The sequence below is a fragment of the Hipposideros armiger genome, unplaced genomic scaffold (assembly GCF_001890085.2).
Source record: "Hipposideros armiger isolate ML-2016 unplaced genomic scaffold, ASM189008v1 scaffold_1270, whole genome shotgun sequence".
Taxonomy (NCBI): domain Eukaryota; kingdom Metazoa; phylum Chordata; class Mammalia; order Chiroptera; family Hipposideridae; genus Hipposideros; species Hipposideros armiger.
In genome coordinates this window covers 72,615-86,841 of record NW_017732620.1, presented here as the reverse complement: position 1 = coordinate 86,841, position 14,227 = coordinate 72,615, and the positions used below count along the sequence as shown (strand labels likewise).

The 14,227-nt window shown below is 40.1% G+C and overlaps 1 protein-coding gene across 1 annotated transcript in view; it reads left to right on the top strand.

Moving 5' to 3' along the window:
- Positions 1 to 14,227, top strand: part of DNAH8 (dynein axonemal heavy chain 8) — a gene marked incomplete at its 5' end in the record, with an annotated part of 267,299 nt that overhangs the window by 196,233 nt on the left and 56,839 nt on the right. The window contains 3 exons of the mRNA XM_019633277.1: positions 7,686 to 7,802; positions 9,624 to 9,725; positions 13,692 to 13,852. Coding sequence (XP_019488822.1) covers positions 7,686 to 7,802; positions 9,624 to 9,725; positions 13,692 to 13,852 — 380 coding nt within the window. The remainder of the gene's footprint in view (positions 1 to 7,685; positions 7,803 to 9,623; positions 9,726 to 13,691; positions 13,853 to 14,227) is intronic.

The window sequence follows — 14,227 nt, the reverse complement described above, 5'->3', positions numbered from 1 at the left end:
AAAAATCTATTTCAGAAATGTTTATTGTGACACTGGCTAAATATTTCCTCTTGCTTGGTTAGGATAGAGCCAGCTTGATAGAAAAATCTGGAATTCTTTAGGGGCTTGCCGTCCTGGGCCAGCAACACCCACCTCACTTGGGAGCTTATGAGAGATGCCTCTCAGGCCCACCCCAGACCTGCTGAAGCAGAGTCTGCGTAGTAGTAAGATGCCCACGTGGCACATGTCAACATTAGAGTCCCAGACACAACTGATATAGGAAATCCTGTTCTGAATTCGATACATTGTGACATATTTTTCTGGTGTTGGATGTTGCAGCCAAATACCTGATTTGTTCACTGATTAATCAATTCCTCCAAATTAACCCAGATACACTTTGCTTTATGCAAACATGACGTATATACTTTTACCCTTGCAGAGATTGATAGAAAGAACAGGAAAATGGTTCCTGTCACATAATCTGAAGCTTCTGAACTGGGGAGCAGTTCATGCTAGAGTCTGTCACACCTCAGAATGCAGAGCCCAGTAGTAAAAGAGCCAACCCCCACCTGCTGCCTCACGTAGCTTCTCTTACCGAATCGTGGTTTGGCAGCATGCCAGCACCTCACTGCAGCTCAAGGGCATCACGTGTTATATGGACCCTGCTCCTCACTGCAGAAGACACAACAAGCACTCCTCCTGTCCTATAAGAGGGCAGAGTTGATTGGCTGGTCAAGGACAACTTCCTTGGGTAGAAGAGCGGTGGAGGGTACAGTTGGTTTTGTCATCCAGGTGGGAGCAAGAATACCCAGCAGGAGGGTGCCCTGGGTGGCGCCATGGGAATAGGCATTCTGCACTAAGCTCTGCTCCTCCAAACGACCCCTGGCTTCCCTCCCCTCTCCTCCAGGAACGTACCATCCATGTAGGCCAGGAAGCGACTACAGCAGCGGCCGCTCACTCTCACTGCAGGCGAGTGAGGTCTCTGCCTTTGCAGCCGGCTGCCCTTTCATCCCCAGCCCTGGCACACGAGCCTCAGCTCATTTGGCCACCCGACCCTGAGAACATTTCCGCATCCTCTTGAAGATGACTCTCCAGGGAAGCTTCCCTCTGGCCTCAAAACGATCTCTGTACCATTTCCCAGGAACGCCACCATAGCACCATACTGGGTTTCAGAGCAAGCCCACGTTCACCCCATCAGGATTTGAATTTTAAATATATCTTCCTCCAAAGTCTTGATCTTTTTTTTATTTTTTATTTTTTATTGTTAGTTTCAGGTGTACAGAACAATGCAATAGTTATCCTTTTCACCCTCACAAAGTAACAACCCCCCTTCCCCCATGTACTGCCCTCCCACCCCCGATATCGTGCTTATCTATTACAATTTCATTGATTCCATTCCCACTCTCTACTCCATGTCCCGTGACTATATGTATATATAATTATAGTTGACATACAATATAATTCAACATCAGCTTCAGAAATACAGTGTGGTGGTCAGGCCTCTACACCAACTATGAAGTGGTCTCCCCAACAGGACATGAGTCCATCTGGCCCCCTAAGAAATATTTACAACATTATTGTTTATATTCCTCAGACTGTCTTTTTCTATCCCTGAGGCCATATTGTAATTTCCAATTTGTATTGTCTCGTCCCTTCCCCTTCTCCTTCATCCCCACCCCCTCCCAACTAGCAACCCTCAGTTCTTCCTCTGTGTCTCTGAGACTATCTCCATCCACTTCTCCCATCCATTCAGTTCCTTAGAATCCATATATATAAGTGAGATCATATGCTATTTGTCTTTCTCTGACTGACTTATTTCACTTAGCATGATGTCCTCTAGTTCCATCCATATTGTTGCAAATGGTACTATTTCCTTCTTCTTTATAGCTGAGTAATACTCCATTGTGTAAATGTACCAAAATTTCTTAATCCAGTCATCTACCAATGGGCATTTTGGTTGTTTCCAAGTCTTAGCTATTGTGAATAATGCCGCAATGAACATGGGGGTACATATATTTTTTCGGATTAATGTCTTGGGATTTTTTGGATAAATACCTAAGAGTGGAATTGCTGGGTCATAAGGCAGTTCCATTTCCAGATTTTTGAGGTACCTCCATACTGATTTCCATAATGGCTGCACCAGTCTGCAGTCCCACCAGCAGTGCACCAGGGTTCCCTTTTTCCCACAGCCTCACCAGCATTTGTTTTTTGTTGATTTATTGATGATAGCCATTCTGACTGGGGTGAGGTGGTATCTCATTGTGGTTTTTATTTGTATTTCCCTAATGCTAGGTGATGTTGAACATTTTTTCATATCCTGTTGACTATCTGTATGTCCTCTTTGGAGAAATGTCTCTTCATATCCTCTGCTCATTTTTAAACTGGGTTGTTTGTTTTTTTGGTGTTGAGTTGCATGAGTATTTTATATATTTTAGATATTAACCCCTTATCAGATATATCATTGACAAATATCTTCTCCCATTCAGTAGGCTTCCTTTTTGTTTTATTGAGGGTTTCTTTTTTTTGTGAAAAAACTTTTACGTTTGATGTAGTCCCATATGTTCATTTTTTCTTTTACTTCCCTAGCCCATGGGGATGTATCAGTAAAAATATTGCTCAGGGTAAAGTCTGCAAATTTAGACCCTATATTTTCTTCTATGAGTTTTATGGCCTCAGGTCTTATATTTAAGTCTTTAATCCATTTTGAGTTTGTTCTTGTATATGGCGTAAGGAGGTGGTCCAGTTTCATTTTTTTGCATGTGTCAGTCCAATTTTCCCAGCACCATTTATTAAATAGGCTATCCTTACCTCAGAAAGTCTTGATCTTTTGAAACTAAGCATTTGCATTTGTAGTCTCTTCGTAACACATCCTACAGAAGTTCAGAATAATGTTTTCTGCTTCTTTCCGATTGATGGCCAATGTACCACACTTTGTTTGCCCGGCACGTTGGACCTAGTGAACATCTGAAGCAATGGTTCTCAGCCATTTTCTGGGCCCCAGAGTTCCCGGGAGGAGGTGGCTGGGTGGGGTGCTCAGTCCTTTTCAACACTTCGCAAATGATTCTAATATGCAACAGGAATTGAGAATAACGGCCAAATAGCCACGTCCCTTAAGGGAGACATGTTCAGTCATTTTTGTGCCCTTTTCATGGTTTGGAATTTTTCTCCCCATCTCCTTGGCTTGCCCACATTCGAGACTTTGGGGACTTTTCTGTTTGAGACTGATCTGGGACCACATTTGGGACTTTTCTAATGGCTTACACACAACTCTGAGGTTTTTTGCTGATGTCAATGATTAGTAGCTTTCAAGGCCTGCACTGGCAGTTGCAAACTTGGAAATTTGATCATGGCTCTTAAAAATAATTTAACTATTAAATAAAAATGGCCATCTCAATGGGCCCAGGGAATTCCACTGTCAGCAGTTCTTTATTTAGAAAAGTGTTTCCTTCTCCTACATTTTGTTTCCTTTCTCAAGTTTGAGCCTTGACAAACACTCCCTTCAAATTTAATAGTCTATATAAATAAAGTTCTTGCTTTGGGAAGGTGTGATCATAAAGTTCTTAGTTTAAGTGTCCTCAGCATAATTATAATATTGTGATACAGATTTTTTAAAAGATCTTTTACACTTTTCTCTGTAGTGTTTCCCAGTGTTTCTGGCCATTTCTGTTCATTATTTTGAGTTAGCTCTAGGTGTTAAGTAAACAGGGTGTGGTGCTCCAAATAGAGCCTTGTTGTGCAGATGCCAGTGAAGGGGTTCTGCACTGGGCTGTGGGAGGTGGGTTCATTGAGATGAGGCAGAGTCTAATATAAAATTGGAAATAGTTTTGACATCATTACAATGATGATTCCATGGAGCAACTCTTCTTTGGTGCTCTAAGGAGGATTCCAAGTTTCCCATAATTTACTAGTAGTTCTGTGTTGTGTATATTCTTTGGAAATAAAGAGGGCACTGTACTGGTTAAATTAAGTAGAGAGTAGACAAGTCTTGCTAAAATCTTCACTCTCCAACTTAATAACGGGTAATAACGCCCTTCCTTTGAGTCAGATTTGAGCCCTTCATCCTGACATTGATCTCTGTCTGTATTGCATTCCTGACCCATCCCGTGGGCGTGTGTTCTAGCTACTCACCAGAGGTCGCCCACTGCTGCTGCAGAGCGTTTACCTGCAGCCTCCTTCTGGATGAATCACAAGCTTTGCGTTCCTGTCTGCTCATGGCCTTCACCAAGCCTGGCAGTCTTTTCTTTCTTCTTCAAAGGAGACCAGCTTCAGTTTCATTCTTCCCAGAAGCCTCTGATTACATGTCTTCCTCAGACTTCTTATCTGTTAAATTTTGACAGTTAATTATGCTCCCTATCACACTGTCCTTTCCTTGTTTCTAAGTCTTATTTTCTCAACTAGGTTAAAACTTCTTGAAAATATATCAGTTTGTTGGTCTTTTTAAAATTTTCAATTACAGTTGCCATTCAATGTTATTTTATATTAGTTTCAGGGGTACAGCATAGTGATTAGACATTTATATAATTTATGAAGCAATTCCCCCAATTAGTCTAGTATCCACTTGGTACTATACATAGTTGTTGCAACATTATTGACTATATTCTCTATGCTGTTCTTTACATCTCCTTGACTATTTTGTAACTACCAATTTGTACCTCTTAATCTCTTCACCTTTTTCATCCATCCCCTCAACCCCTCTCCCATCTGTTAACCATTAATTTGTTCTCCGTATCTATGAGTCTGTTTCTGTTGTTCTTTTATTTTATTCTTTAGATTCCACATATAAGTGAGATCATACAGTATTTGTCTTTCTTATTCTGACTTATGTCACTTAGCATAATACCCACTAGGTCCATCAATGTTGTCACAAATGGTAAGATTCATTTCTTTTTATAGCCAAGTAATATTATAAATATGTACCACATTGTCTTTATCCAATCATTTATTGATGGGCATTTAGGTTGCTTCCATATCTTGGCTATTGTGAATAATGACACAATGAATGTAAGGGTGCATATATCTTTTCAAATTAGAAAGACACATCGATTTGAATATTTTTCTGTTGTATCACAGAAGACTCATCCCATAGTTTCAAAACTAATAATTGGACTGAAGAGATTAATTATTCCAAATATTGCAAATTCTAGCAAAGTCTCCTGCTTTTGAGCTTCCAGATGAGTTCTTAAGTCCCAGTAGTTTGAGTCTATCCTGACAGTATCCCAAGGTGATAATTCGTAGTTTATTTCTTTATTGTCATGTAGAGAGGTCAATGAGTACCAAAAAGAAAAAGAAAAAAAAGTGAAATAATTATATTTGTGAAAGAAAATACACCCACCAAAAATTTTTTTTCCAAGATGAACTAAATTGTCTATGACTTTAGTGAACCAACCTATAAAGTGAGTGCTTTAAATGAAAATTGATAGCAAGGCAAATCTCAGCATTTGGGGCAATTTTCAAAGATTACGTTTTAAGGAGCAACTCAGTGGCAGTTGCTCAGTGCATATAAATGGGAGTGTTTCCATAGAGCCAATTTAAGCTGCTTCAATAATTGAAAGGGAAGTTATTCTTTATTCCATCTCCTGTCTAATTGAACAGTGAGTTTTAAAAAATTAAGTCAAACATAGGTAAAGCTATTTTAGATTTGATGATCTCTTTTTAAAAACTGAGAAAACATTTGCATTTCACCAATAGGTGATTAGCATTCTTCTATTTGAAGACCTCAATAGAAGAAATTCCAGGGAATGCATTTTCATTAATATTCTATAGACCCTGCCAACCCACTCTTGCTCTCAGAATAACCTGGAGAAGGCTCACCTCAATGTTTTTGGAACCCACTCAAATTCAAAACCCTGTCACAGTCTCATAATTGACCCCCTAGATGGTGAGAGGAAAAGTGCCTTTCATTCTGATAATTATCCACTATTGTTCATTAGACAGCTCTGATCCTTACCCCAAAATACAGGTACAAAAGGGGAGGCAAGGTTTTCACTGTCAATGCTCAAAAATCTGGTTACAGGACCAAATAGTTCAACAGGAAACAACTCGGAAAACACATCAAGGCAACATGAGTGCTGACACCAGGAAGCAGAAAACCATCCAGGGAAGCTGACGCCGTTAAGAGCCAATGCTCCCCTTCCTGCACCTGGGATAACACCACAAGTCTCTCTTTCTGTTGAGGCTGCACCTCTGCACCTCTGCTCCTTCTCACCTTCTCTATGTTCAAAGTGAAAGATTTCCATTTTTCCCAGCTCCCGAGTTTATAAATCTCCTTAGTGAAGCTCTGACTAGGATAAACTCCAATAGCAATGCTGCACCCTAAGTCCAAATTCCTGGGAGAAGTAATCTGGTTGGCTCTTCTTGGGCTGGTTGTCCACCTTTGATGGAATTAGCTAAGGGATAGTGGCGGGGCTCACACTGTACAAACAGCTAATGCCTGACAACCTAACCTAAAGAAGTACAGGTCTAGAAGTAATGGCAGTAGACATTTTAAAGAGTTACGTGTTGGCTCAGTCTGATCTCCCAGGGCCAGACACCTGGCCCCAAATAAATTTTCATGGTTTGCTTAATATTTTAAAAGGGTATCCTGAAATTCAGTAATTAAAACCTTCTTGCTTTCTGAATTTCATCTCTGACCTGTTCATGAACTTGTCCAAACTAAAATTCATTTAGATTTCTTTACAAGGTAGTATTTTCAGGATGTAAAGCACTAAGCAGCTACAGAAAAAAAGGATTGGAATGGTTTGTGAAAGCAGTGTGTGTGTGTGTGTGTGAGATTATGCATGTGTGTTGGGTTGGGGAAGGCAGGAGACATAGAAAAGTATATATTTAGAAGTAGAGAAGTACAATTACATCTGCCCATATATACATAGGGATTCTACTCTCCTCATGGGTTCTCACCTGGGGCACTAGGATCAAAGGCCCAGGAGCTAGCCCACAGAAATCATTGGACCTTCCTTAGACATTGGTTGTGTCCTAGGGCAGGAAGAGCTGATGGTATAGCAACATTTGAGCTTCTTTGCTAGGTGATCAGGGCCTGGAAATACCAGTTTTAACACTTACATACCTTTAAAATGACCTCCAGAATACCAAGGCAATTGAATCAGTTCATCTGAGATCAGTTTGATTATTATGCTTAATTTGGCATATGATTAATTTGAGACATCCAGTGTTTCATAGGTGAAAATTTTAAGACAGATGTCTCATGTTTTACAGTAGAACTATTTAGTTTTCAAAATCTGAAATTGCAAAATTACAAAGTGAAACTAGCAGGGAGTCTAAATGCTCTTGAGTGCTTCAGTTATTCAACTTTAAAAACAAAAATTTAAACTCTTACATTTAACATTTGAAGCTTCCAAGAGTCCAGCTTAGAATAAATGAATTCATTCAGCAGATATTTATTGAGCACCTAATGCGTTTTGTTTTTTTTGAGTTGGCAAATGAGACCTACACTTTATTTTTTTTAACCCAAGAACTCCAATTTGGCAAATATTTAAAGATTTGTCTTTGTAAGTCATCCGGCTATAGAGCCATGGAATGATATTTTGAATAGTTAACATATTTAAGATCATATACTGTTCTTTTATTCAACTTATTCCAATATAATGCCTTAATATTACTGTACTTTATGTCTTAATGACAATAAAAAAAGAATCAATTGCATACAATTTTAAAATCTCACTTAATACTTACTTTTCTATGGTGTTTTTAAGGAGCGACGCAAATTTGGTCCCTTAGGATGGAATATTCCCTATGAATTCAATTCTGCTGACTTTACTGCCAGTGTTCAGTTTATTCAGAATCACCTTGATGAATGCGATATTAAAAAAGTGAGTGAAACTGTTTCTTTCTTCTGTTTTTATTTCTGTCCTTAAATAAGGTTCTACAGACATTTTCAATCTGTGATATGCAGTGAACCTGTTGAGGTCCCCCCATCTCCCTGAAAAAGAACTCTCATTTCAATCAGCTATTTACTAGTCCAGCCATTTCCACACACACCCCTACTGCCCATAGGAGTGCATTTGGACTCTCTATCTCACACTTGTGTCCCCCTGCCCCTTGCCGGCACACATACACAACGGAGGCAGACTACTGATGAAGAAACTCAGCGTGCTGAGAAACACCACATACTTTTTCATATCACATCCAAGTGTCACAGTGCACGTTAAGAGAATGTATACCTTAAATCAAATTTTTCTCCCTTCATCTCACTCATGCCTTCAGAAGTGAAAATGTCATCTCCCAGCTCATGTGAAAGTTCTTTTCACCTAAGTCATATCTTAAAGATGTTTAAGCTTATGCATATAAATAGCAACAATTTCTAATAATGCTCACTGATCATTATATAGCACGGCACAGTTTTCAAAGTGCTCGTATAGTCAGGATTTCATTTTTATTTTCACAACTCTGTGAGGTAGACACAGAAGCCATTATTATTATCCCCATTTTACTGATGAGGTAATAGACAATAGGGAATAAGGGCCTTCCTCGGGGTCACAGAACTAAGAATGCAAACCCAGTTATCCTTTCATAATGTGTTATAAGGGTTGGAAATCTGTTTTCTCTATGATTTTGAGCAAGTTTGAGTCTCTCAGAGCCCATTTCCTCACCTAGAAAATGGCCATGATTTCTGTGAGGAATAAGCGAGTTAATATTTGTGAAAGCCCAGTATATGGTGCATAATAAGGACTCAGTAAATACCAGTTTCCCACTGTCTCTCCCACTCTTTCTTCTCCCAGGAGGTCTCGAAGATAATTATAGATACCGTAGTATCAGTATGGTGATGGTAAGCCATGATGAATTTTTATCTGGGTAGGTTGGAAATCTGGAATCAAATCATCATTTTTCCTTGACGTTACAAAGGGATAATAAATTGAGTTTGCCATTTTGATGGAAAATTGTATCACATGGGCTCATATTCTGTGATCATCATTTTGGTGTATATAAATACCAGTTATCTTGAAATAGTTGCTTTGAAAGGCAACAAAACTGAAAAACAAAATTTTAACCAAGAGAAAGTAAAGAAAAATCAAGCATCCTTACTTCTGCTACCCCAAATGTACTGAAGTGTTTTTTAAATAAAAACTGTTAACATATGAAATGTATTGCTAGTATAAAATTGCCATGGAAATTAAAAAATACTTTGATGTAGTTATAGCTCAGAGAACGAGACACCAAAGGATTTCATTGTAAAAAAAAACTCTTGTGAATGAGTAATTTTCTACTTGTTCTCATATTGATTCAAAAGATACAAGAAAGCATAGGAAAACACTGAGTGCTTGATATTTCTCCTTTCTTCACTAAACACAACTTTTTTCTTCTCTAACAGCTTGGCATTACTGTAATGAACATTATAAGTGATTATATCCACAGAGTAAAAAATAAAAAAGGCTGCTTTCCCCCCATTTTAAATAATCAATGAGTAATATATTCACTGATATTTAGTGCTGTAGATTTTCCTTTGGTGAACAAACCATAGCAGTTCCAGTCATGTAATAGCAAAAGAGTTATTTTTATAACATAATGAGTACTTTTCAATGCAGCCTCGCTAGTGCTTCCCTTTCCAGATCTTTCCTCTAGGAAAGACCTGAAATGTTTAGAATTATCTGTTTGAATTAACAATAAGTAATTCTTTTTTATTTTTAATACAGGGTGTGTCATGGAGTACCGTTCGGTACATGATTGGAGAAGTACAATATGGAGGCAGAGTGACAGATGACTTTGACAAACGGCTACTTAACTGCTTTGCTAGAGTAAGTCAATTTGGGGGCAAAAAACATGGAGATACATTTTATTACATTCTCCTGTTAAGCAAGAATACTTATTGTTTGTAACAGGTAAGCCAGTCACAAGGGGGGAAAATATATAGAGTCAAGCTGCTGCAAAGAATCAGCCAACAGAACAAAATTAAAGCCTAAACCTAAACCACACCTACCAGCAATCTGCTTGTCATCCAGAGCAGAGCAGCGGTCCACTCTCAATAGTCTGTCACTCTTCTGCTGTGTAGATGAGCTGCTCATGCCCGGGGCCTCTCCCCACCTCCCCTCCTCAGTGAAAACGCTGGACATAATTTCCCTGCCTCTTCCTCTGAGTGCAAAGTGATTTCAAGCCCTAAAATAAGTGATTGGAAAATGAACATAATTTGAGCTTTTTCAACTCTTCCATTAGGACAATTGAAAATTGATGAAGTGTTCATTTTTTTCCTCTGTGCCCAGTGAAATCCATGTGGATTTTATATCACATTGGTAAACCTTTTCTAGAGAACATTATTCCTTAGCAATTATAGCTTTCACGTCAAGCATGAATAGCATAAATAACCCACCAGACGCAAACGCTTCTTAAAATTTTTACATGTTAAAGAAATAGTACACAAGTGGGAGAAAATCAGATATGTGAGTATTTCATTGAATTCTTTCTACTAGCACCTATATTGGTAATTCTCCATTTCAATGACTTTTTTTCCTAAGCAAAATTTCAACTAAAGTAAAACCTCAATAAAATTAAAAGCTAGGGCAGGCCGAGTGGCTCAGTTGGTTAAGAGCTCGTTCAAGAGTTTGAGCTCTGAGCAACAGCGGTTTGATTCCCGGCCGGAGCTGAGCAGCTGCTGAGCTGCCAACAGGTGGCAGGATGGCTCAGCTAAAAAAAAAAAAAAAGACCACAAAATTAAAAGCTAAAGCTTTGGGAGTATTCTGGTAAACTGGGGTTGACCAGAAAACTGATTTTTCTTTCAACCCTTACTTACTTTTGCAAGTTTTTCCTGAAGCCATATGTGGAGAAAGGTGGGTGATGATAAGCGTCTGTAGGGATGTGTGAAAGCAGGAGCCTGGCTGCTGGGAGGTTAAACTGGTACAGACCTCCTGGAAGGCAACCAGGCAAAATGGACTGAAATTCAGCGTCCTGGGTAGATGCATTCCAGAACATGGCTAGAAAGAGTCCACAAAGGGATATGTATAAAAATGTCATGGTGATATTGTGTGGGGGGGAGTTGAGGGTGACCGAGGAGTCTGTCACTGGGGAATAGATGAGGTAAAAGTTATAGATGTCTTTTGTGGAATACAATGCAGCCCTTGGAAGAAATAATCTGTGTGACATCATGCATAGATCTTAAAAACAGGGAGATCACTTCATGGACGGTGTAGATGCCTGACCACTGCACTGTACACCTGAAGCTGAAGCTGAATAATGAATGTCAACTATAATGTTATGTATATATAGTCACAGGATGTGGAGTACAGCATAGGGAATAGAGTCAATGGGATTGTAACAGCTACAGACAATGTCAGAGGCACAATAGGTTGGGGGAGGGGTGTAAATGTCTAGCTATTACATTGTTTGGCGCACCTGAAACTAATAAAAAAAGAAACTTACTATTGAGCACCAAGCATGTGATCTATAAAGTAATACGTGTGTATTTCACAAGGATAAATACATATTCAAGGACATATGTCAAGTACATTTAAGTACATGCCCTCAGAGGGAAGGAGACCGGGAGTGGATATCAGGGCTGAATGGGGGAAAAGTAAAATAAAAGGGGCCGAAACTCATGAGAATAATAAGATAAAGGAATATGATAAACTCACCTCTGTATCTGAGGTTCAAAGGAGAAAAAAATATGTCTCCATTTCAGCCTCAGTCTTATCTTCTATCCAACTGCCCTAACCTCTTTGTTGCCACTGTACCCTGCCCATGTTACCTGGAGTTGCCCAGGTAAGAAGCAGTAATTGTATACCAATGCCTTCAACTTGGGTCCTCCATCCCTTTGACTTTCAGTTTGGGGCTTATCTTTGAACCCCTATTCGTTTTTTCTGTTCTCAACATCGTATGGTGTGTCTCCCTAAAGCCAACAATAGTAGTACCTTGTTTCTTGTCCTTGGAGTATGACTGCTTATCTTTGTAAGGTACCTCCTTCTAGTGTCTCCCAAAGTAATCCCAGGTAGGCTCTATATTCTGTATTTTGATCGTACCCCCAAAATGTCCTCCAAATTGGATGAAACAGCTACTTCTGTGTTTGTGAATCTAGCAATTGATGTATGTATAAATAAAGTAATGGAAAAACAGGAAGAAACCCCAGTTTGCTTTTATAGATCTGTGTCATCTGGCAACACGGAACTCACTGTGGTCATTTGTTGTCCATGTGCTGAGGACCCCATGGCCTTCACTTCGCACATCACTAAAAACATAATCTTTTTGATGAATGGCCAGATCATAGCACTGTTCTCTTTAATGACTTTCAACTGCTCCCCATTTCTTAAAGCATCCTGACATCCACAGTCATTCATAAAATGACCTCACTGCCCCTTTCCTGACCTATCTCTTCCCATCACATTATATTTACCCTAGACTTCGTAATTTCCCTGACCTGCCTCACATATTGCATCAGTTATCCTGTGCCTTTGCTCGTGTGGTCTCCCCAGTCACAAGTTCCACTGTCAAAACCTTATCCTTCAAGGTTTATCTCTGACATCACCTCCTAGAGAAAGCCTTACCTGACATCCATCTGGCTGTTCCTTCTTCCTGTTTTAAGCCTCCCTAGTACTTTGCTTATTTTTATTTCCTCTGGCTCTTACCTCAGTGCACTTTGTACTGTGGCTATTATGTCATTGGCTTATCCCTCTACTGGGTCATAAGCTCCTTGACGGAAAGGACTGTCTGTGTCTCATCTTTGCTTTTTGTCCCCATTCTAAGCTTAGCTCCTTGTGCACAGGAGTGAATAGGATAGAAGTGTGGCGAGTAAAGCAAAAGAGAGAAGCAGCGCGCGGTATTTCATATTCAGAGCAGTCCCTTGGGCTGGAAAGAGCTGGAAGAGGGTACGGAGGAAAGATCCCAGAGAAAACGTGATTGGCTGAAGAAGGCCCGGTCCCCATCTCTTCCACATCGAGTCTTCCGAGTGACTCACATCCCGCCTGCACTTCTGCCCCTCCTGTCTTTCCATTATTTCCCTTCCAACCGGGAAAATTGCTGTTAGGTACTGAAGTCATTGCCTCAGATCTGGCTCATAGGCGTTCAGCACTTTTTTTTTTCCTCTCCGGAATAAGTCTATTCACACCAAGTACATATTTGTTCTCTTGCTGTTACATTACAGATAATCAGTTCATACGGAATGAGAAAAGGATGTCCTTTGGGCAAACAATAAGACAGTTGGATACATTCACTTCTTGGGGCCAGGGACGGAACTTAATTAACACAAGTTGCTCTCCAGCTCAGGGTGGGAGAAGAGACGTTTGCACGCAGTTTTCCTGGCCTTGCGCGGTGCTCAGTGCCTCTCGCTGTGAGCCTGTGGTGAGCACAAGCCTGGCTCCCTAATGGGACCCCGCTGGGGAGAGAAGGGAGGCACTGGGAATGCCAGATACTCTCTCGTGTGGTTGCTGCCTCATCCGCTCTGCAGCCTGTTCCCACTCTTCAAAAGTGCGGTCCAAGGGGGTCGTCAGGTTACTAGAGCAGAGAGCAGGCCTGCATGGCTGGCTGTCTCCTCTCCACCATCAGCAGATACCTTCTTTGGTGTTAAACAGAGGCCTGGGCTTCACTGTTTTGTGTTAGGGCCTCTCTCTTTTATTCATCTGTGTGCTAATTATTCTATTAGTGGTTTTGTTTAGGTACTTTCATCCTCAATATTAAAAACCATTAAAATGGAAATAAGGCAACCCTTCCTATTTTTACAGTGGCAGCGTTCATTAAGAGATTTATCGATTTTTATTTCTTCTGCTTTCTCTCCCATATAGGTCTGGTTCAGTGAGAAGATGTTTGAACCATCGTTCTGTTTTTACACCGGATATAAAATCCCCTTGTGCAAAACCTTGGACCAGTATTTTGAATACATCCAGTCACTGCCCTCCCTAGATAACCCCGAAGTCTTTGGGCTTCACCCTAACGCTGATATCACGTAAGTTCCTGGCCTTTTTTTAATTTGAAGGAGTCATTTGTAATTCAGCCTGGCACGCACGGTGCATTTCATTTTCTCTCCTAGTCTCTCTTCTTTTCCTTCTTTTCATTTTACTGTGAAAAATAGTGTCACTTCCTGTCTCCCAATTACAACCTTGTCATATCTTGGCTGCTCTCCCCTCACTAAATCCTGATGCTCTGGAGCTGATGACAACGTTAAAGCTCTAATTTTTGCATTGATTACTTCTCCTCTGTCATGTCATAAAACCATTTGGTGTTATTGGTATTGATGCTCTCCATTGACAGGACAGTAGTCTCCCAGTTCTTTGCCTCTTGCCTCCAAAAAGATCCATTAAAAATAATAGTCATAAGTAGA